General features: G+C 45.5%; 1 protein-coding gene across 4 annotated transcripts in view; it reads left to right on the top strand.

Moving 5' to 3' along the window:
* LOC126537873 (scoloptoxin SSD976-like) overlaps positions 1–24,056 on the top strand; it is a 72,302-nt gene that overhangs the window by 40,957 nt on the left and 7,289 nt on the right. For 3 of the 4 annotated variants that reach the window (XM_072287935.1, XM_072287934.1, XM_055074503.2), the window contains 5 exons: positions 10,846–11,113; positions 15,784–15,871; positions 17,022–17,194; positions 19,419–19,531; positions 22,036–22,146. In XM_072287935.1, the coding sequence (XP_072144036.1) occupies positions 10,846–11,113; positions 15,784–15,871; positions 17,022–17,194; positions 19,419–19,531; positions 22,036–22,146 (753 nt within the window). Of the gene's footprint in view, positions 1–10,040; positions 11,114–15,783; positions 15,872–17,021; positions 17,195–19,418; positions 19,532–22,035; positions 22,147–24,056 lie in introns of those variants that run through there. The other variant, XM_050184971.3, reaches the window with a different exon arrangement.

The raw sequence follows: 24,056 nt of genomic DNA, 5'->3' as shown, positions 1-24,056 counted from the left end.
GCATCAGGTGTCGACTTAGTTCTATGATATTCCTCAATAGCCGGAGCATTGGTTCTGATAAGAGGAAGCGTTAGCCTGTCAAACGCAAGCATGTTCCCATTGTAAAATTACAGTATCTATAATTTGGCGCATTTTATCAGAGTACGCACTCTGCTCATTCTCGAGAGAAATGTCATTCTCGATGTGAAATAATTTGCGTCGAAATAACGTGAAATGGTAAAAACTTTAGAAATTTCAAAACGAGATACTCGACCCATATTCTGAAACGTTCGCCTTCCCCAAAACTATCGCCTTGGCCACGCCTCCACCAACGGCGCGCACTGATTGGTGGTTTTAGCGAAACCGGAAAGTAAACAGCGTCATCCAGTATTTTCGGCCTTCGTCATTTTAACGGCATGGTGTCGATGGGTGCTGTCGACATATATTGAATAAACTAACACGTCTTTTGGCGTTCGGTTGGTGGTGGAGTGTAGTAGAGATAAGATAGGTGGCAGTGTATATTAGCCTCCTTGGTGGCGTCTTACACGCGTTGTTTCGCGGAGATATTTGTTGAGTCATTTAAAATAAAACATTTCACACTTTCTTATTCAATACATTTTACCTAAAGCAGCCGTAACCAACCGTAGTCAGTGCGCAGAACCCGTACTGCGGCCACTACACTCGCAAACAACGCACCCGAGCCGCTCTTCACTCGCACGGTGCGCTCTCTCATGCAATGTGAAGTGTTCGACCGCGCGTGTTGGTAGTACACGCTGACGTCACGGGTAAGCAGTCGTGACTATCGCGGCGGCGACGCTATCGCGAAAGGCGGACGTTTCAGAAAACGGCCCCTGTATTCACAAGAGAAATTGTTACGCTAAAGGCTTTCATAAGAACACGTCCTTTCCAATCGTAATGTTGGAGACGTAGCTGCAAACGTGCAAACAATGGCAAACATTCGTTACCAACGAAAAACTTTGTCTTAACGAAACAACAACATACGGGAAATTTTAGGTACGCACTGTATCATGGTCTGTGCAGAAATAACCGACAAATTTCACGCCCCTGTTGGACAGTGTTTGTATTGTTTAAATGATGCGTAAAGTTCCATGCTGGCAACACTGTCCGCGCCGAGTTTTCGGTAGACACGTAATCGCATCCGCTTCCCTGTATCAAGCACCTATGGCTCGAGAAAGGTGCAGTGGCTCAGTTAACTGCGCGATCACAGTAAGTGGTTCACCGCTCTCGGCAGGCTGCCCGCGCACGTGGGTGGGCAACGTTGGCTCAGCGAAACGTTGGCTCAGTGTGCAATCAAGTTCCATATCGCGTCTGACGAGTCAGACCTGTCTTGTTCCCCGGGACGTACTACAGTCTCGTTATCTGCGGGCCGTTGAGAGATGCTCACATGTGCGTTATCGACAAGTTTTCCACGAGCTACGCAGTCCTAGCACGCAAAAAAAAAAGTTGCGCATTAAAAAAGCGCTACAGCTAGGGCAATTAAAAAGCACATTCTTGCCGCGCTCCTTGCGCATTCGGCATAATTGCACGTCAACCTTGAAGAGCTTGCGGCGGCATATCGGAATCCAATTAGGAAATCCGCGAAAATGGTAAAGTAAATAAAAAAAATTATTAGTCACTTTAGTACGCTTACGGGATTTGAATGCGAAACAATTATGAATTCTCTAATTTGTTGCATCCGTGATGCATGACGTCAGACAGTGTCACATGTCCTTGACAACTCTACTTGCTCTAACTTGTACAAACTTTATTCAACCTTAATCCACTTTAGTCCACCTTGCTGTAATTCGCACCACCCTCAATCCACCCTGATCCACTTTATTGCTCATTAATCCTCCCTGCTCTCACTTCTACCAACCTTAATCTATTGTTCTCCACCTTAATCCGCTTTAAGTTTACTTCATTCACTTTACTTCACCTTAATTCATTTCACGCGTACTCCAGCTTAAGTAGCCTTATTCTAACTTGTCTTAACATCAATTCACTTTACTGTAAATCACCGTAATCCACATTATTCAGCCATAATTGCTACTCATTGTCGTTGTTATGCCATTTGCTATCTTCTGTATTACTAGTGACGTCATGCAAGACGCAAACCATTTACAGTCTTTCGTATTACTATTGACATTATATAATATGCTGATAAGTCACTGATGAATATGACTTTTGGTGCCATCGATTGATCACGCCGGATCTTTTGCCTCACGGGACATATAATACTTTCCTATCAAAAGAAATAAATGTTCTTTTTATACTGCCTCTCATGCATGCTTTAGATAGCCGTTGCGAGAACGTGCAGCAACAGGATAGAAAGTGTGATAAGGCTCACACTTTTAGCATATAAAGTGCGTAACCTAGTACAAAAGGAAAGTACTGTAGGATATCCTACTGAACGAATCATAGTCTGTGTGCGATCCCTACGCCGCCAGCACATTAGTTTGCTATTGCAGTTTTTACGCTCCAACGCTGCCAGCGCAGGCGTAAGGTATTCGCACGCGATTAATTTGGCCGTAGAAAGAAAGGACAGCGTGAACATGTTGATTAAAAGATGTACCTCGTAACACTAGTAAAAACCGCGTATATAAAAGATGGCCTGTATGAAACACGGAGTGGAATAATTTACGCACCTGTCGTCATCACGTAGTGGTTCGTCGCGCATTGGGCTGTGAAGCCCAAAGGCGCGGTATCAAATCCCGGCCGCATTTCGATGGGGGTGAATTGTAAAAACGTCAGTGTGCCGTGAATCGCGTCCACGTGAAAGAACCCCAGACTATCAAAATCAATCCGGAGTCACTCACTGCGGCGTGCTTCATAACTGTATTGTGGTTTACGCAACTAAAACATCAGAATTAATTTTTTAAAATATGATTTAGGCAGCAATTCACATTAATTGAGGTCATTGCGCTGGATTCACACGCCCTGTAGTCTTTGTTATCCGTGTGAATCCAGCGCTATGACCTCTGTTAATGCAACGAACCAACTAGCCCAAGAATGTGCACTTCTGGATAGCATTTCACATTTTTTATCTTTCAAGAAACTCGACCTTGAGTTTAGCTCTACGAGTCTGTCCACCCAGACGACGGAAAGACCAGCAAAAAAAATGATAGTACCCATCCCGCACGTAGTATAGTCAGAAATAATATTTTGTCTTACGATTGGTCGCTTGCACCGTTCTTCCCCCATTTTCGTTACGCAGGAATGCACCAAGCCATCGCCATCGCGAAGGTGTCGATAGCCAAAAATAATACTTGCGCATTACGTGTGCCAACATGTATTTCACTTGCAGCGTCGCTCGGGGTTGCAAATGTTCTTTGCACGGGTGGTTTCTTCATATCGCCTCCATCAAAATGTGGCTGTCGCACAATGAGATTGAGCTCCCTGCACGGAGATCAGCAGCGTCCGTTTTTATGACTTGTGTAGCGCTTTTATTTTTTGTGCTTCATGTAGAAAGCACCAGGCGAGGGGATGAAAATCAGTTCACAGAAAAACAACGATAGTAAGGAAATCCTGCGGGACTAATGTGTGACAATAGAACTCATATGTGGCACATGCGTCGTCTTCTTTGACGGCGCCTCTATTCGCGAAGGCTGTGTGTATGTAAAGACTAGTCCATCTTTTCTCATCCTCTGCACAAGCTCATCAGAGGAGAAAAGAAAAACAGCACTGCTGACTGATGCTCTGGGCTATAGGGTGGCTAGAACCGGGAGGTGCGAACAGCGCGGAGCATTTCCCTTGCCGGAACTGTCACCTTGCGGGATCCCTCTGCTAGGTCGACATGGGGCGCTGTGGTCGTAGATGCCGGCGACTGGTCAGCAGCCCGGATGAGCAAGAGCCGTTTCATTGTTAACAGTAAAAACAAAGCAGGGAAGAGTTTGATAGCACCGGAGTCGTTGCATTCATTTGTTACCGTCTCACGTGTTTTTGCACAGTTCCCTTGTGTTAGCTGTCCTCAGTCATTAAGAATGCTGTCAAAAATCATAAGAAAAAGAAATATCAGCGATGCGTGTTTCGTGCAGAATTTTCGCCATTTTGATCATACTTCCCATCATATCATGACACATCATGTGCGTTCTGTGCCTCAATGCAATTGGGGGTACAAATGGCTGTAAAAAAATTTGGGGGACGTTTAGGCTTCGCCCTTGAAGGGACCCTGAAACGATTCTGACGATTTTCTACAGACGTACTGAGTCGTTAGAGTAGGTCCTTCTGATCATTATTTGACGAATCTAAGTGCTCCGCGTAAAGCGCGTAATTTCTTATAAGGTTTTAAAAAATGTAAGTCGCTGCCGATCGCAGCACACTGCTCGGCGGAATTTTCAGTCGCCCATACCCCTATGACGTGAATCAGCCAATCACGTCATTAGGGCGAGCTATCCGATTGGCTGCCCAGGGCGCGTCATCAATAATTTTGCCACCTTTATGGTGAACAAATGATGTTCGTAATAGTTGGAATGTTAGTTAATTTTTTGCTATAGAAAGAAAGTAACAGAAAGAGAATGCAGAAGCACAATTTCTCACTACACTTAAGCACTTCCGGCACACAGCAAGCTTCGTCTGCTTGTGTGACAACGTGCTCCTTTTTGATGAGAGCTCCGCGGTCGGAGTCGGTCTTAGTCTTTTCACGAGCACTATGATTCGACTTTGTTGCGTTGTGGACTGCAAACGTAGCGACTGGCCATATGTCAAGCTGCGACATCATGTCCTTCGGCAAGGCAGCAGACGAGCGGACTGGCTGCAGCGCATAGGGCTGCCGCTATCCAATCGCGCCAGGATTTCCGCGTTTGCGGCCGTCACTTTACACCGGAAGATTACTAACGCAATAGCGTTTCGCGAGTCCGGTATTAAGCTAAACCCAAGCTCAAGGAGACAGGGCCTGGCCGTGTGCCCTTGCGTGTCGTTTCACGCGATGAGCAGAAGTGCAAATGTGAATGGTCTACAGGGTGCGGCCACCTGGTGGCACAGAGCTCAACCACACACAGTAGCAGTAACAAAACGTATTCTTCTTTGCTGCGGCTGTACATTTTTCGCATGAGTGTAAACGTTAACACGTTGTTTTTGTAAATGTTGAAAAATATATGGTGTACTGGATAGGGTAGTGTGTCGTCTGGCGGCGAAAACGTGCCTCTTTTTGCGATGACGGCCGGGACTGCTGGAGCACGTCGGACTACTGCAGCGCCATCTGTCGCTATAGCCTGGATTCATTGCTGGCAAGAGGAAAAATAATGGTGCAACACAGGGCCTCCAGGATTGACAGTTGTGGGTGACGCCGAGGTCATGCATGTACGTTTGGAGCTCGCCGATTGCTTGCTGGTTTTTCCTGCCGCGTTCGCACATCCTTTATGTGCACGGCAAGCGCTGGGTTCGCAAATGTACGTTGCGCGCGCGCGTGTGTGTGTGTGTGTGTGTGTGTGTGCGCGCGTGCGTGTGTGTGCGTATGCGTGTGTGTGTCCGTGTGTGTGCGTTTGCATGTGTGCATGTGTGTGTGCGTGTGTGCATGTGTGTGTGCATGTGTGTGTGCATGTGTGCATGTGTGTGTGCATGTGTGTGTGCATGTGTGTGTGCATGTGTGCATGTGTGTGTGCGTGTGCGCATGTGTGCGTGTGTGCGTGCGTGTGTGTGTGCGTGTGTGCGTGCGTGTGTGTGTGCGTGTGTGCGTGCGTGTGTGTGTGCGTGTGTGCGTGCGTGTGTGCGTGTGTGTGTGTGTGCGTGCGTGTGTGTGTGTGCGTCTGCGTGTGTATGTGTGTGTGTACGTGTGTGTGTGTGTGTGTGTGTGCATTAAGGTTCCTGCATAACGATCACAACTGTGGGCTGCTTCAGATCGGGCACGTTGAGAACATTGGCTGTATTCTTGCCCTTCGGCACCCTTTTACGGAGTGAATTATCTAAATGTTAGCGGCTGCATTCGTCACAGAGCAGTACTTTTTTTTCTTCAGTGAAACCTGGCGATGGCTTTTTTGGTTGATACGAAATAAAAGGAATCCCGTGCAACCAACCAGGCAGAGTGCAGGTGCCCTTTCCAGGCTTGTCATCCTCGTGTCTTTCGAAATTCTAAAAACATATGCGTACTTACTGAACCGAACGAGCAGACGAGTGTTTGTTTGTCTTCTGCAACCGAATCGCTGAGCCATTGACTAACTAGACGATCAGGAACACTGCATGATTTATGTTCGGAAACATGCAAGCATAGACGGCGTTATTGATGTACCTTAACAGTTCGTATTATTTTTTTTTTTTTGCAAATTGTAACAATTTCAGTTGTGTTCTGAGAGCGTTTTAGTTTGTGAATGCAGTAAGTTTTGCACAACATGTTCAAATTTCGCGTGCTAGGCACGTCGGTCGATCGCAGCGCCCTACTGGTGGCGCCATCGCAGAAGTGTCCCCTGTTCTCCCATTGTTTTTCCGTACAGATGACACACTGCCCCATTCCATACACCACAGTTGAAAATGTTTTACACTCGGTTAGAGCAATATTAGCGCTTTGTTTGGCTGGTTAAGCTCTGCGCCAACGGGTGGCTGGACCGTGGAGACCGATCAGGCAGCTCACGTACGTCTAGGCTAAGGTTCCTTCATCAGCTTGAGTTTATGCCTCCACCGTTCCATCGAAACGCCCAGCTAGCCTGAGGTTACCGGAATACCAGACACGTTCGGCGCTGTGACAGAATGCTCGCAACGCACGCTGCTTTGATAGCTGTCACTTGGGGTCCACTGCCAAGCAGCTTGCGGAGAGTTTGGAGAGGTTTCGCGCGCTTGCTCCCAGAGAACCGGAAGTCGACGACACGACGTGCCATCATGACGCAGAGAGTGAAGACGGAGCATAGCCCTGATCACTCGGTGAATGAGTTGAGGAGAAAATGCATGACTATGGAGGAGGGTAACTTGTAATCGTCCGTAGCTCTCTTAATATGAGACATTTCACACAAATTGTGGTGCGAATGATTAACTCTAGCTGTATCCTACGCGTCTACAAAATTTATCCGAACCGTTTCAGGGGCCCTTGAATAGTGGAATGCTATAGCATTCAAACATCGCTGACTGCTTCTCACGCTTCCCGGCAAATGCAGTTTATGAAGCCATAGTGATTACTGGGAAACGCTGGCAGTGAAATTTATGCATGAAGGCGAACTTTCTTGTGGAAACGCGGCCTCTTCCATGAGCCGATCCTAGAGGTTGTGCACAACCTTGTTTAGAGGTAGTGCAAAGTTCTTGTTTTGCACTTTTCTTATTTAGATCTCAGAAGATTTAACGTAAAAAGCATGCGATGTCGGTGTTTTGTTTCATCACAATTGTTTGTGGGCGGTCGTTCTTAAAATTCATAGGAATAACTTTGTCATTGAATGTAAGCCAAGGTATAAACAACTTTAGTGATAGAATGAGGTGACAATATAACCCGCATATACTGAATGTCATATAGCAAGGCGTGACATATGCATATACCGAAATTTGTACGGAAATTTTCGCTCATGTACAACACCGCCAACACCGGATTTTCTGCTACACGGGTCCCTAACGCTATCGCGTTAGAAGTGCCTCTTTTTCGTGCGCCGGCATGCAAAGAGCAGTGTGCGTCACTCTCCACGTCGCAAGCTGCCTGTTGGCGCGGCCGCTTGAGCAACAGTAATCTTTACCGGAAAACGTATAAAAGGCGCGCGACTTGCTTCTCGTTGTTGTCTGGAGCGCCTTATCATCAACTGTGTGGTTCGAATAATTGTCTTTTGCTTGTTATTTATTGTAGCGTATGCTGTTTTGCACATCTTATGCGTGATTCCAAAGAATGTACGCACTGTTCGCTTCACTTTGCTGACTGCTTGAAGCCTCTGCCTTGTGGGGATGTGAGCCACTGCTAGTGGCCCTGCACCGCCTCTGGCATCGGCGCATATTTTTGCTGACGGACGTGAACACGAGAAATGCCGACCAACAATAAAGGCTAACAGCTTTGCATCTAAAAGGGTGCGTCCGTTGCCCGGACACACCCGTACATTCTTACACCGTGGTCCGTTGTGCGCCAGTAATCGTCCTCACCGCGAAACCGGCTGAATGGAAGCTTCACCGAAGTATTCTTAGCACGCGATAGCTTCACGCTCCTCGCTTCACGGAACACGCAGCGCGGTCTCTCCACTGCGTGGCTGGAACGTGCCCTAGCCTTATCCGCACTGCACGGACAGAGCTCATCCACAAGTAGGCAGCAACAACATGCAATACGAATGGAATGCAGTATGGGTGCGACCAGGGAGCTCTCGTTGGAGAGGTTTAATATGTTTGCAACTAAGGTAAAATATAGTGCCTCAATGGATCTTTTTCCAATTCAGCTATGCGCACGCGCGTATCCTGGCCGCAGCTGCAGTCCAAGCTGCGCCGCCATTATCGCAGGGCAGGTTTGCGAAGCAACGTCGGTGCGAAATGAGTGCGGGACTCCTTGCATGATCCGGGACAATTTTCTGGCTTCGGCCTGAATAATAATTTTGCATGTGTTCTGGACGGCAGTGTTGGTTAAGGAAATACTTGAGTAGTTTGTAGGAGAGACAGCAAGCACTTTTGTCGACGAAAGCTACTCCGTGTACTAAGTAACGCTCGAGCGACAGGCTCGGCGTTTGCGGCAAGTCTCATGCCGTACGCTTGCTGTACTGTCGATTGCACAAACTGCCTTGCAATGTTGAACATGTACGTGGTGTGGCGCGCACGGTCCACTTACAATACATTATGCCATGTTGCCAGTGAGCCGTCACGCGATTCTTGCTGAGTGAGGCAAGACTGCGTTCTGGCAACAGCACGACACCAGCGGTATGAGCATTCGAGTCGTACTTGCCGCCCTACGAATTATTGGGCAGTATCGGCGATTTTTATATACAGACAGGTATATCGCACTGTTTTAGCATTGCTTGAACAAGGTGTTACCGCATGCAGGGGAAGTAGCTGTATGGCCAGGTGGGGTAAACAATAAAAAGAATGTCACCACGCAGCTCACTGGAATGCATCTTACGGGACCAAAGCTACACACCCGCTGTGTCGCATCATACAAAACTCGCGAGTCTTCTCTTTTTTTTTGCAGGCAAATGAGTCTTTACGCGCCTGACAAACGTCGTGTTGCGTCCGCTGCGAAAATTCTCCAGGAGTATCCATATAAATGCTACCGCAATAAAATAACAAACACTTCCTAAATGACAATGTTGGGAGGTTTACAGAATATAAGGTGGCTGTTAATGAGCGTCACGCCTGTTACTAAATTTAGATGTGGCAAGGCATGATTTAAAGTGCACTGCTTTAGTCCTATTCTAGATGCTCCCTGTTTGAGATGACAAGAGGTTTCACGACTAGCCCCCATTGAGCGAACGTGACGAAGAAAGCGCGCGTAGATGATCTGTTCTGATAAAAAAGCTGTGCTTCCTGGTTTTCCACTTCGCGCTACTTACCGAGCACATCTTTATGTTCTGACTTAGTTTCCACCACAGAAAGGTTTGAGAATAACTGGGTAGTCAGGATTCATGTTGAGGGCCCCACGCCAAGTAAATAATTCTATTCATTGCAATATTATGACACTACGGTCAGCGTAGCAATAGTACAGACATTGTAGAGCATAAATTTAGCTAATGGCTTCATTTCCTCGTTGTATGCATTGTTCGTTTAATGTTTTCTGCTTCACCGTGTGAGTGATCTGTTGATCGGTGAATCAGCTGCTTTATGCGCTGTAATATCTAATTGCAGTAATTAATTACAATAAGTGTTACAACTACTTCAATAATATCTTGTGCGAGAAATTATGCATTTGCTCCTGCAAGAAAAGTATTCATGAAAGCGCTGACTGCATGGAGATCAAAGAGCTGAGTTTAGCATGGGGACTCTTATTTTCGCTGCGAAGGCTTCACTGCTGCATTTGAACAGCTTGAAAAGTTTTGCCTCAGTTTACTTTTTTTGCAATACTTCGGATAGACGTCAAGCATCAATGAACAGTCTGACTTAGCCATTTAAAGCTTACAAAGAGTCGTGTGATGTAGAATTTCCTCACGTGCCCCAGCGTTATGCAGGCGTTTGCGCATGTGTCGGCACTCAAATATATGCGCTCATCAGAAATGCTGATGTTGGCGAAGCATCCTGTTCACTTGCGTCAAATTTCCACACACGAGAAACACGGTTTCGGTGACTGTTTTGAGCTCACTGATGCGAGACAAGGCGTCAAAGCCAATGCCCAGGATGTTCGCTGTAGCGGAATATCGTGCAACATTTCGTAGCAGTCTGATTTCGTGTACACCACAGGGTGTGCTCTGGAGCCTTCTAGATTAAACAGCCATTTGACTTATTCCAAATGCTATAACATTTCCTGAAGTAAAAAAAAAAGAAGTTTTGCAGCGGTGACGTCATCACACCTTGTACACTTTCTACAGTGCAATCACCTTGCTTTGTGCAATCCACCGTTAAAGGGTCCACTAGGCGCACGATGAGCGGCTCGAAAGGAATGTTGTGCCGGTGCGCTACTCTTGCACAGCATGCGTGACAGCATCTACCTGTGGCTTGACGTCATATATACAGCAACGCAATATTTCACTCGCCGCACTGCAAAACCAGTCGATGGATCTGACGGGCAGCGACTTGAATTCGAACCACTAGCAAATGCAACGGGAAGGGTGATTTAGCAGATTCGAACATACTCTACGGACAGCAGATTCGGACATTACTACTGCCAAGCTTCTTCCTCGGCGATTTGGTTCACGAGGCGGCGTTCTGGAGATTACACTGGCTCAGCTCTTCGCTCTTGCTCCTTTTGTGGACGACCCCATTCGGCCCACGCGCGAACATGTGTAGCGTATCGGCGGACAGCGCGGTGCATATTTGCAGAATCTCGCCACACATTCATAGGTCACCCGTGAGAATGCTGAGCGACGTGTCCAAGCTACAAGTGGCCTTCGCCGTGGTCGCCGCGTTTGTGACCGGGAATCACCTGTGGGGAGCCGATGACGAGCAGGCTGTCGCGTCACCACCGGTCATCCCAAACTGCCGCATCATCAGCACCGGGCTCAGCGCCGACGAGAAGGCCGAGGTGCTCCGAGCGCACAACGAGCTCCGTAGCACGGTGGCGAGGGGACTCCTGGAGGGACTCAAGCCTGCCGCCGACATGCTCGCACTGGTGAGAGCGAGGAAGAGTATGCTTTGCTTTGTACCGTTTACGGATACACATTGCGTTGATCAGCGCGCCAGTGTGGCTGAACAAGAATGCTGGTGATGTTGCGTCTTTGATCAGCAGCGCGATTATTCTGCATGCGGTTATTCTACGTGCAAGTGACAGGAAAGAGCGCTCTTTCCTCCTGCCTCTCTGACTTAATACGGTGTAGGTCGTCGTGCTACTAACCGAAGATGCATTGGCTAAGCCAAGTTTAAGTGCATTGATAAGTTTGTGCACGTGGCACAAGGGATTGTGAAAGCTTATGCATGCGGCACCCATTGCCCCTCTACAGGGTTTTAAAGCGAAGATTTCGGTCCCTCTTCCTTCGACTTTACAACTGCTGCTGCTGCTACTGCTGTCTGGCGCACCGCATAGAGGGGGGGGGGGGGGGGGGGGCGTGTGTGTATATTTGACAGGAGCGAAAGGCGGAAAGGAAAGGCGACGCGAGAAACTTGTTTGGACCGACCGCGTCGAATGCGCACAATGCCCGAGCTCCCTGGGCGTTGCCACGTTAGACTCTTGGCAGGTGTAATTATCCATGACCGTGCTGAAAAGCATTGCAAAACTGCAGCGCTTACCTTTGAACTAACGTAGGAGTTTATAACAGAGGGGACGTAGATAGAACTGTAGAATGGAGGGGGGAAGAGGCAGCTCCCATACAAAGAGGGGGGGGGGGGAGGCTGTTGTGGTATAAGGTGACGTGAGAAGGCAGCGAAACGCTACAACTCTATACGCTGGGGGCAAACTGGATAAACTTAAGTTCAAGGTAGGGTACAGTACATTGCTGCTATTTCAGAAATATAAACGCCATGCAAATATGTCAAGTGGCCAACTTAAGCAGGGCGTGCCGAAACAGAGCCGCACTAATAATTAGACCGCACCACAGGGTACAGGCGACACTTCTGTGCCTGCCGCGGTAGCTTTGCGTCTATGGCATTGCTCGAGGTCGCAGATTTGATCCAGACATCGGTAGCCGCATTTCAACGGTGCTGAATTAGAAAACGCACATGCACTTAGATTTTGGGACACGTTAAAGAACACCATGGTATCAGAATTAATCCGGAGTCCGCCACTATGGCGTGCCTCATAATCGATTGTGGTTTTGGCACGTAACGCCCTATAGTTGAATTAAAGTTTAATACTTCTGCCACGATGTGATGTACCATGTTAGGCAATGAATATGCTCGACCCTTTCAGCGGTTATTGAATATGGAGCACAACAACGCTTCAAACAAACACCTCTTCCTGTGTGTTCTGTTTAATACGCAGCCAAATAGCAATGGTGCACACATGGTCGCGTTTAACATCAACTCACCGCTCTCGCGCTGGACTTGTAAACGTTGAAGAAATTAAACATTCGCCGTTAACATAACCGCTAATTATCGGGAAGCAAAGCAACCCGCACAAATAGCTTCGCTTACATCGATTCCCACAGTGCGTGGAATCTGCATATGTTTCCATCAAAAATGCCGTATTGAATACAAATCAATATGCCTAATAAACAATTAACACAAATGCGTCAATTGCCTCTTTAATTAATTACTTTGCGGCACATATTTAAACCTACGAATTGTAGCCAGTGAGTGCACTTGGAACGAATAATCAAATAACTGCCAGTTCTAAATATTAATCTTCAATGTGTCCGACGTAATGTATTTTTCTTCCAGTTGACTTTGTGCTTCAGTGCATAAAACAGTGTTTTCATGAAACATAAGTGGAACAACAGTGCATTTTTACCGCAACTTTGACGGCGCATATCTGGAAACCCGTGCCATACTCCGAATGCATATTGAATGCATACTCTAGTGCATGTCGACTCGCGCCGAGTCGATATGCCTACAATTCGTAGATTGGAATATGTGCCGTAAGTGAATTGGTTAGGAAAGTAATTAACCTATATCATGATAATTCTTCAGTTAAGCATTTTTTGTAGAAGTAATCGCTGCGCCTCATGGAGTAATCTAGATCAACGGTTAGCATTGCGCTATTTGCGACAGGCAATCTTTTTTTTTAATTGGTGTGCTAAAGTAAGCGTCCTATACAGTGCTTTGATCCACTCGCACTTTGCTGCCGCATCGCTTAGGTCTTCTTCGGAAGCAAAGAAAAATACGTGTTTGTTTGCACGGTGTATTACGCCCTCTAATCGATGAGAAAATGTAGGAATAGCGTCGTTTTCGGTAGATGGGTGATCACCCAGCTATCTCTCCAGGGAGGGATTCTAATCGATTATTTCGTCAGATGGTACAGATGCCAAAGATTACACCTCTCTATGCTAAAAGTGGCGGACTGCATTGCCAGTGGCTGGCTGCCATTCAAGTTTTCAAGTTATGTAAAAAACTACGTACACCTAATGACTGTTTCTGTCGTAAATTACCAATCTGTCATAATGGATCAGTGCAGCTACGTATCAATTCCTTCCACTACCAACGCAGTGACTATGCCTTCGCATCAGTTGCCAACCGTAAAACATATTCCAAGATTTAGCATAACCGGACAACTTCACTCTGCTTCTGGCGTCATTTGATGGCTCCTTTTTTGTCCCCTAGAAATCGGCGGACTGAAGACGCTTAAAGACAACCTGTGTCTTCCACAGCGCACACGAACTCCCCTAAATATGCCGTTCTTTTTCTCTTTTTCAATTCTTCGACTCCTATCCAACGTAACGAGTTTTGCTTTTATGTGTATGTTACTTTGTTTCTCTCTTTGCCAGCATGCAGGCGTTATTTAACTCCCAAATCCACACGACGGGACAAAAATCCGTGGACAAGCACTATGTGGCTCAGTGCCACCAAATCGCAACGTCCTCAAGGACATAACAGATGGCGGCGCATTTTGCCGTAGTTCGGCCACGTCATGCTTGTCCGCGGAGTTTGGTCCGTCGTGTGAATACTCCTTTGAAAAACGAGGGCCGATTTTGGTATTTATTTTGTGAAAGTTCTGTCGCGTCACTTAGACCGGAACGTTTTCAAGGGACTAAAAAAAGAAGCACTACATCAGTTTACACTAGTCACACATCCTTCCAAAGCTTTGTTGTCATTTATGACTGAAAAAAAAAAAAGAAAAGAGATTGATTATTACTGCAGAAAATGTAGGCCGAACTCCCTCTTCTAAATTGCGTACAAAAACTCCAGTGCCGGTATAAGTGCGACATCACCTATATATATATGTCAATGTCTATATTTGGACCATTTCGGCGCATGAAAAAATTTTTGAAAACAACTAGTTTGACTCTTGAATGCGTAAGGATGGAATTAAGTGCACCTATATTGAAAACAAGGAAAAAGAGAAAAGAAAAGAAGAGCCGAGTCCGCTATCAGTATGCTGCGTAATGTTCACTTAACTACAACCAAACATTAAAGGAGGCGGTATACCTTAGAAGGGTGCGGCCGACAGCATGTTGTTTGCAGTTGAGGCTTAAGCTTATCAAACCATTTTCGAGTAGCAATCAGCTAATTCGTTATTATAATTCTGTAAAAGCTTAAATTTAGTTTCTTTTTTTTCGTAATAACTCGTTTCTTAAACTACGGGGTTTTACGTGCCAAAAGCACGATCTGATTATGAGGCACGCCGCAGAGGGGGACTCCGGAACGAGGAGGAGGAGGAGGAGAAACTTTATTATTGCAGAAACCGTTGCGCGGTTTATTCCTGGGGGGTTCCCTCTGACAGGGCTCCACTGGCGATCGCGGCTCGCCGGGCCTGGTCGAGGGTCGCCAGTTGGCTTCCCAGGTCCAGTTCGGAAATTTGAACCACCTGGGGCTCTTTAATATGAACCTAAATTAAGTACACGGGTATTCTTGCATTCGGTCTTCATCTAAATGAAGGCCGCCGTGGCAGGGATCTCATTGCGCGAACTCGTGCTTTGCATCGCAGCGCCAAAGCCACTAAGCAACCGCGGCGGTTTAACTCGTACTTCAAAAGCTGTATAGCAGCGCTACGAGATCCATGCTAAAGTTCTTTTCATTACGTAATATTTTACTTGGGTATTTTTTTTTCTTCTGAGCCTAAAGGCAGCTTGCGAAATATGAACAACAAAAAAGAGATGACGTCACTGGGCGTTTGCGCGTATGGTTTGTAGAGCTGTGAATCGGTTTTCGAAAGAACCAAGTGCGCACGTGACTTGCAAATAAAAGAAAGCGATAAAATGAAAGAAAGGAAGAGAGACGAAAGAAAGCAAGAAAGTGAAAGGTTCGCTTTCCTTAGGTATAGCTTTCGGCAGCACGGTGCTAGTGTTGTGTAAGCGTCATTTGTGTCTGCTACTCCACGAGACCACCCCATCAGGTTTCGGTGCCGTGCAGTCGCCGGCTTCACGTAGGAAGCCGCGCTGTGCTTGACGCGCGCTTTGGAACGGCCGCGTTATTGTTAAAGTTACCCTCATTATTTGCTCCGTTCTACAAATTTGAGTCTACGAACTGTGTGTTCTTGTACTGCTTTAACGTAAAATCTCTCCTCTCCTCTATGCGCTTGTACAAACACAGACAGATCCCCGACGTTGCTGGAACAGGATCGAAGTTAACTCTATCAGCTCAGTGGCGTGACCAAAATGAAGAAAATAAAAAAGAACTAAAAGACCTAATTCAGTTGCGCTGATGTTGTGCTCCTGTGTCATATGACTGAGGAAGTTCGTGTCTTCGCAGAGGTGGGACGACGACCTGGCTGAATTGGCTGAAGCGCAGGCCAAACAATGCAGCGTTTCGCAGGAGCTGGAAGAGGAAGAGAAAACACGTGAGTTGCCAGCGTTGATCTGAAAACGCCGAAAGACTTACAACGCAGCGCGTAAGAAGCCGTGCAAACCACTTATTTCCTATAGTGTAATTAATGGGCTGAAGCGTTATGATGAGTCGTTTCGGTAAATGCATCTTGCAATGACGAAGTAGCTATTCTTTTTGAAAATGAGTTGAGGCTTAGTAAACTGCAGTGAAGAGTCACAGCAGTGACAGATGGGTAGAGACACTATTTTCCTACTTCCAGCCAAGTTTCGTACAACGTCTTAGGTATCCTGAATGGTGGTAAATTATTCTGTAATAATAAATAAAAGCAACAACACTTTACATTCGAGGTTAAACGACAGCGTAACGGGAAAGCTTGTGTGTAAAGGGGGCTTCGATAAATGAGAAGGACATGAAAGTGCAGGACGTCATATTTGCGTCATCGGCTCTGCGACGTAGGTGCTTGCCATGACACGATTACGGTAATAAAACACAAATGTGTGAACTCATTTTTGAAAAATCTGAATTACGTGGTGTTCCAGGACGATGTACATTGTAATGTAATCCCTGTTATTCTTTATTTTTGTATAAAGTGATTTGTATTTGCTGTGTATATTTATTTTTCTTGTGTACATGTTGTTCATGCCTTGCTGTTTGTGTGCTGCAAGTGCCTTGTGATTTAAAATACATCTTTTCATCCCCGTAATAGTGCTGGGGAGCTAAAGGTATAAATAAATGAAGTGAACGAAATAATAACGTGTGGACAGTTATAGGCACTGTAGTAGCCCTAGCGCACGTGTAAATTAAGGCGAGTCTTCCTACACAATTGTTTTCCTTGCCATCGGTTAAATCAAGGCAGAATACACTTTACATTGTCATCTGGAAGGTGAACTGACCAACGATCACATAGAGACCATTCATAGCACAGAATTCAGGCTTCTTGTAGCCTAACAAAGAATATCAATGACAGAAACAGGAGTTCACATTTCTGCCGCTGAGCAGCATCGATCCCTTAAGCGATATGCTTGATTTTGTGATCACTGATTCACCATTCTTCATGGAACATTTTACTCCCAATATCAATGGGAGTAGAACCTACAACCGGGAGCGTACGCATGCAGAACCAATAGCGATAAACGCGTGATTTGGTGTATGTGGCCGTGCAGTCAGGCCTGCAACAGTGGGCCAGAACGTTGGCTGGGAGGCGAGCTCGGAGCCGTTCTCAAATCATCTGGACCTGCCACACCTGAAGGCTTGGAAGGCTGAGCACACGGACGTCGGAGACGACGTGATAAGCTCTTATCACAACACCGAACGTGGCGTCGGGCAGTTCACACAGGTTAGAAGCATTGCTTTAACCGCTGGCTCCTATTTAAAACAAGATGGTTGTGGAACACTAGTAAGACGCACATAGAGTATACTTGTCTACAGGACACAGAAACATTTAGCGCCGCTGATCATTGGAAAGTCGTGTTACAGATATCAGTAGAATTAGATATACGTAAAAATGGTCTAAGCACTGTAAAGCTTCACGTGCGTTTATTCTCGGTCTTCTGTTAGAATATGTCTAACAAACAAACAGAAGAAACATATCATTTAGCTTAAAGTAGTTAAAGTGGTTATTTACACCTACGTAATTTTCTCTGCCATGTCAGAGTGTGTTATACATTTTTGGCGTCATGAGCTTCCGTATTCTTATTGTGTATATACACTTGGCAACCACGCAAGATAAAAGTATACCGGCCTAAATCACGCCTAGTCAAAAGTCCCTTTTGTTACTTTTGCCTTTGTAAGATGGTCAGGCCGGGCAGCACAAGGGGGCGTCATATTTCTAAGTGATCCTTGGGCTGTTCCATCTTCTGCTGATCTTTTATCTTTCATATGTTAATTGACTTATTACTTAGCCTCCTGTTTGTAAAACGTGACAAAATAGCCCCCTTTCATGTGGCTTGGTTTTACAGCAAAAAAGTATACTTTGTTTAGGCCATCTTTGGTGGGGCCCCGCAGTGATTAGAAATCACCGAGTAGCAACCCGAAAACAGCAGGATTTACTTGTTTGGAGAGCGTTCGACTAACCACCGAGGGCAAAGGGCAAGTGTGGTGTACAATGATCGGTTGATGCACTGAATCACCAAGAAGCCTTTTAATTCAGTCCCAACAATCGCCCACTATTGCAGTCGTAAGCAAGATGGATTTGTATAATGCGGTGGCTAATTACGGTTCATTGTTTACCGCTCTGCGTGTGTCTGTGTGTGCTTCTCTCTAACCTAACCGGATATTGTCAACGTTACCCGCCGTGGTTGCATAGTGGATGTGGTGTTGGGCTGCTAAGCACGATGTCGCGAGATCGCAACCCGGTCACGGTGGTCGTATTTCGATGGGGACGAAATGCGAAAACATCCCTGTGCATAGATGTAAGTGCGCGTTAAAGAACCACACGTGGTCAAAGTTTCCGCAGTCCCGCACTACGGCGTGCCTCATAATCAGATCGTGGTGTTGGAACGCAAAACGCCATATTTTCATTGTTTTTATTGTCGACGTTTCATGCTTACACGCATACCGTCGGCACATTAGGGACTGGAAATCTGTGAGCAGCGTCATTTATATCAACAGCCTATACTAAGCAGCACTGAAGTTTGTGAAGCCAAGTGATATTTCGGAATTCTCAGTCCTTTGCCTACACAAAACGTCGTAGACAGAACACCTTCTCTACAAATCTTCCACTTAGGTATAAGTGGCACCTCTATCATAAAAAAAAACACTTATTTCAAGTAGCGTCGTCTGCTTTATGGAGCAGACATCCCTTAATAAAAAGTTTTTATCATCATCATAAGGAAGAGGAGCGCTAAGGGAAGAAAAAAAAAGAAAACGAAGGTGAGAGGACCGCGCGTGCCCGGCAGCATGCGGAAGAGACGAAGGATAAAACTGACGACGAGACAACGCGCTGTCTCTGTGTTCCGAAGGCATTGTCTGTCCCGTACTACGAACCCTGCTATATTTACTGTAATGGCCCTAGAATTGATTACTCTAGTGACAGAAGGTTGTAGGTGTGCCAAAGTAGACCCTGGGCGCATACACTTCCAACAATGTTGTTTGTGCGCAGCAAAATACATCGTAAGGCATCAAAGATTGCGATATCGACAGAGGAAAGAGAGATGTTAAACATACTATAGAAACAGTAGCTACTTTCTTTTGTTTTCTTAGGAAAAAAAAGCAAGCTAAGATAGATGAATCAATTTTCGCGATATTCTATTACAATTCACCAATCGATTCGACTTGCATGTATTTCTTTTTTCAAACCGTTCCTCCGATATCTGCTTGAACGCCATCCCTATGTGTTCACGATGGCTGACGGAAATAACATTCCCTGCATCGTTTACTTTCCACATTACTTGAAGCATGCCGTAAAATATTGACGTGATAGTATAGTGCAGGCTACCATACATTATATACCAATACAGCCATTATATACCACTACAGCTTAATAATGCCAGGAAAAAAAAATCGCACATTTACAAGGCACTCGTTCACCGTTGTTTCTGTTCTGTTCCTCCTCCGCGTAGATGATCTGGGCGAACACGCTGTACGTGGGCTGCGGTGTTGCCACGTACACCCGCAGCGACAACGTGGGCCGCTTTCCCTACCAGCGCTCGGTGGTGTGCAACTACGGCCCTAGGTGAGTCTCAGACCGGAGGAAAGCACTGTTTCTCCACGCGACGCAGTTAGTAGCCTCTCTCGGAACTCGCACTTGGCGGCTGCGTGCTGCACGTCACGGCACGTCACGGCGGCGAGGGAAGGATGAGGAGGGTGTACAGGAGGATGTTACTCGACCTTTTTTACCGGTTCACCTGGTGCATATATATATATATATATATATATATATATATATATATATATATATGAACGAGAGAAGAAAGGGAAAAGGAATCGAGGGGCTTTTAGTCAAGTTTACTTCCAACAACACCGAATCGGAGGTGCTTAGGCGAAAAGATGTCACAGACATGTTGTGAGCGCCCAAGGACCCATTAATTAGCAGCAGGCAGAGAGCAAAAATAATGAACATTAACCAACAGACAAGGAAGCTCATTGTCGGGTGGCCTAATGTTCATGATATATGTTGTGTACACATTTACTTAAGACACACACACACACACACACACACACACAAATATATATATATATATATATATATATATATATATATATATGTATGTTTGTGTCTGTGCGTGTGTGCGTGTGTGTGTGTGTGCGTGTGTGTGTGTGTGTGTTTGTGTGTGTGTGTGTGTGTGTGTGTGTGTGTGTGTGTGTGTGTGTGTGTGTGTGTGTGTGTGTGTGTGTGTGTGTGTGTGTGTCTTAAGTAAATGTGTACACAACATATACCATGAACATTAGGCCACCAGACAATGAGCTTCCTTGTCTGTTGGTTAATGTTCATTATTTTTGCTCTCTGCCTGCTGCTATTTAATGGGTCCTTGGACGCTCCATTACGCTCCGTTTGACTCCGTCCTTGAAAAACTTAGGCCTTTCTTTCCACAGCGCCCACTCACCGACTTCTATCTAGTCTTCTATCTAGTCTTCTATCGACTTTCCACAGCGCACACTCACCGACTCGCTGAGCCCATATATATATATATATATATATATATATATATATATATATATATATATATATATATATATATATATATCGCGAGTCGGTGAGTGTGCGCTGTGGAAAGAAAGGCCTAAGTTTTTCAAGCACGGAGTGAAACAGAGCGTAATGGAGCGTTCATTCCTTCCTTCGTCCCAGTGTTGTAGCGCTTTCTGTCTCAAGACACCATATGAGCTCAGCAGCGCATATGGTCCTGTTATTGGCTTTCTAAGAGCATCGTAATTCATAAAGTAAGCACTCGAAACATTGGAAGGGCCGTTTGTCTTTCTTCAGCGAGTAAGTGCGCATGTGTTAAAGAGAAACAGATCAGTATTGTAGAATAGTGCTAAACCCGTAGCGAGACTAGATAGAAGTGATCAAGCACAGCGTTTGCAACGTTTTTTTAACGTTCTTCTAGCCTCAATACGAAGTGGATGTGTGTACAGATTAGAGGGCAAGTTGCTGCGTGCCAGAGCGAGGACGAGAAGACTTGGATAAACCGCCGCGGCCTTGTCTTTGACTGCTCGTAATTTGTATACATTATGATGGTAGTGGTGCAGCAAGGCTCACTTGTTCTTTTGGCTATACCTATAGCATAAAGCACTATAAACTCCGGAATCCTGGAAACCCAGGAAAGCGTTCAAAGAATACTCGAAACAAACAAACAGGATCGTACTAGCTGCAAATTTATCTCAATTTCTTTTTCCCGGAGGCTAATTATGTGTCGAATATTTATTTCAGTTTTTGCGTAGTTGCTTAATAAAACGAGTAAGGACAGCTCGCATTTTATGAAAACATTGAATAAACCGAGCTCAATTCTGTTGGGCAATTTTTTATTAATGAAAAAAAAATATTGGCAAATCGCATGCTGAAATATTAAAAAAATTATATGAGAAGAAAAAGGAACTCCCTGCACTGAAATAGGCAAGATAATTAAATTTAGTAAGGCCGTAAAAGTTGAACAAAGTTTTGAACCATCAGGGGTGAAGGGAACAGCGATTATAAGACACCAGCCGACTGTCAGCGAAATGATTTTCTGCGAATAGCATTACTACAAATTATAAGCTTATAATTAGACTTATGTAACTATACAGACTAGAGAGAATACTGGGCATCCAAATCAATGTTTCAGTCTATGTATACGTGTCTCGATCTGCGACCTACATGGTGATCCACTGAAATATAAGCGTTGTGTATTAGCAAAGCAGATTTTCCCGCCGTGTGGCGCCCCTTCCTTTTTCTTAGTCCTTGTTTAGGCGCCCTGTAGCAGCCATGTATAAGTTTGTCGTGGAACTCCGAAATAGTAAACGTTTGCGGCCTACCGCACTTGGAGTATGTGGCCTCACTGCGGTCTCGAGTGATTTTGGCCTGTAAGACTGTTTCTCCACACCTTTTAGCCTATGAGTCCCGACAGGAGCATTGTGGCGAGTAAATGTATACTAACTAAATCTACATGCTGCATCATGTAGCACTTGTTTCGGTGCGCTGGTGTCCTTCTTTGTTGTTTGTTGCGTTTATCGCCACAGATATACGTTCTTGCCCCACTGCAGAGGTAATGTCTTGGGACTTCCTGTGTACAAGGAAGGTTACACGTGCAGCCTCTGTTCAACTGGCACCACTTGCGACCAGACTACAGGACTGTGCGTGATGGAAGAAACCAAGTAAGAAAAAAAATTGTTTCTGTAATTTCATGTGGCAAAATGACAATATGATTAGGAGGCACGCCGCAGGGGACGGGATAGGGGGAGTGGGGGTAGGGCACAACGGAATAATTTTGACCGCCTGGTGTTATTTAACGTGCACTGAAAGCCTGAAAACAAGATTCGTTTATTTTTTAGACAAATGGATACGCTATAATACAGGGCGTTTCTTCTTAGCTGCACCAAATTCTTAAAATTTTCCTGTGGCAGAGAGCGCAGTTCTAATCCTTGAGGTAAAGTACTCGGTCAGGCAGCCATTACTTATAGAACAAATAAATATATTTAAAGAAATCATAAGCATGACTAGGTTAATGAACTTTCTAATGATTAACATTACGGCCACTATGTCAATATACGAATTATAGCCGGTGAGCTCGTAAGCCGTTTTCCCTTGGAACGAATTGTCCGCCAATGCACGCAAAATGCCTCGAGTGGCTATTCGCGCGGCAATATTGCGTGCATTTGCGGTCTGCTTTCACGCTCGGAAAAACACATTTATTTAGCACGGATTGAGCAACAGAAAGCTGTATCGGGAGTTTTTCATGACGCTCTACAATTTTCTCATTGACACTTTTGATCTAATTATAATATCTGAGAAGTTGAACAATTATTTCAGACTAATTTTCTAATCAGACGCAATTAAAAAAATAAGTTGACTATCTCCAAGTGATGGCAAACGATATTACTTTGGTTCTGTCCAGCTATGTGGCATTCGCATATTTTTAAACTCTGGCTAAAGTTAGCCGGGGCACCCTGTAAATTGATGTACATAACTCCGTAAATTGCGCTTCACAGTTCTGACTCGCCTGCTGCGCGCTATACTGCTCCACATTCTAGTGCAGATTAAGTTTAGTAATATTTCAGTTAAGTGAACAGTTTCTTTGGATCCCTTGAAGTTGGCTCATGTGAGAGATCACTATAATATGGGTGTTCCGACATCCTGCTTTTTTTTTTTTTTTCAAGAGATTGTGGTCGCTGACGCATTCTGTGATCTTCATCCCGTGAAACATAGCCTTATTATGTGATCGCGAACAGATATTGATGAGGTACGGACAAACGCACGAACGGCAACTTTCTATGTTAAAAGAAGCCCGTCTGAATGTTAAAGCGATTAGGCGCCGACAGCTGTCGCCCCCCGTAGGTCTCTGTGCAATGAAGGCTGGCAGCTCTGAAACATTTTAATGCATTCGACCTCCTGGCATCCGCTCGTGGCTTATGTTCTTGTGCCTAAAATATTTGCATTAATATATGTGTCTACGCAGCTCATTTACGTTTTCTTGAATCCTGCACGTGTTTCCGGTTGTTTAGCAAAAGCAAACAGTATCTGCTTTCAGGCTAGTTGGTGCGGAAACGAGTCGTTACAATCCCGATTGCCATATCGGAAAACATGTCACAGAGAAACTGGTCACACCAGGCAGCGGGTTTCATGTCATCTCGAGACAGGAATTGAGGAGTGGGTGCCGTATCCTCATCGGGATTTATTGTCACCACGACCTTGGGAACGAAAGTGCTGCGCTCTGGAGAGAGAATATAGCATAGTTCCGCAAACGAACTTGTGAGTCCACTCATTCAGACTCACTCAAACTTACACTGATCCGCGAGTGTGAGGCTGACTGAGTAAAATTTTGGTGAGCCTGTGTCCGAGTGAGCCTTAAACAAGAATACAATGTTGTGAGTGAGTTCTGACTATTTTTTGACTATATGGTAAATCTGGAAAAGAAGAAAAGAGGAAGCAATCGCCAAAATCGTTGCAATCGCGGAAACGTCAAATGTTTATCCAAGCGACGCGCACCCTACTCCAAACGACTGTGTAAAGGGAAAGGAAGTAAATCACAAAAATGCGCGACCGCCGCGTTATCGGCAGCCCAACG

The sequence above is a fragment of the Dermacentor andersoni genome, chromosome 4, assembly GCF_023375885.2.
Source record: "Dermacentor andersoni chromosome 4, qqDerAnde1_hic_scaffold, whole genome shotgun sequence".
In the NCBI taxonomy this organism is placed as follows: domain Eukaryota; kingdom Metazoa; phylum Arthropoda; class Arachnida; order Ixodida; family Ixodidae; genus Dermacentor; species Dermacentor andersoni.
Note: the sequence above shows the minus strand (reverse complement) of the source record. Positions and strands in the feature narration are given on the sequence as shown.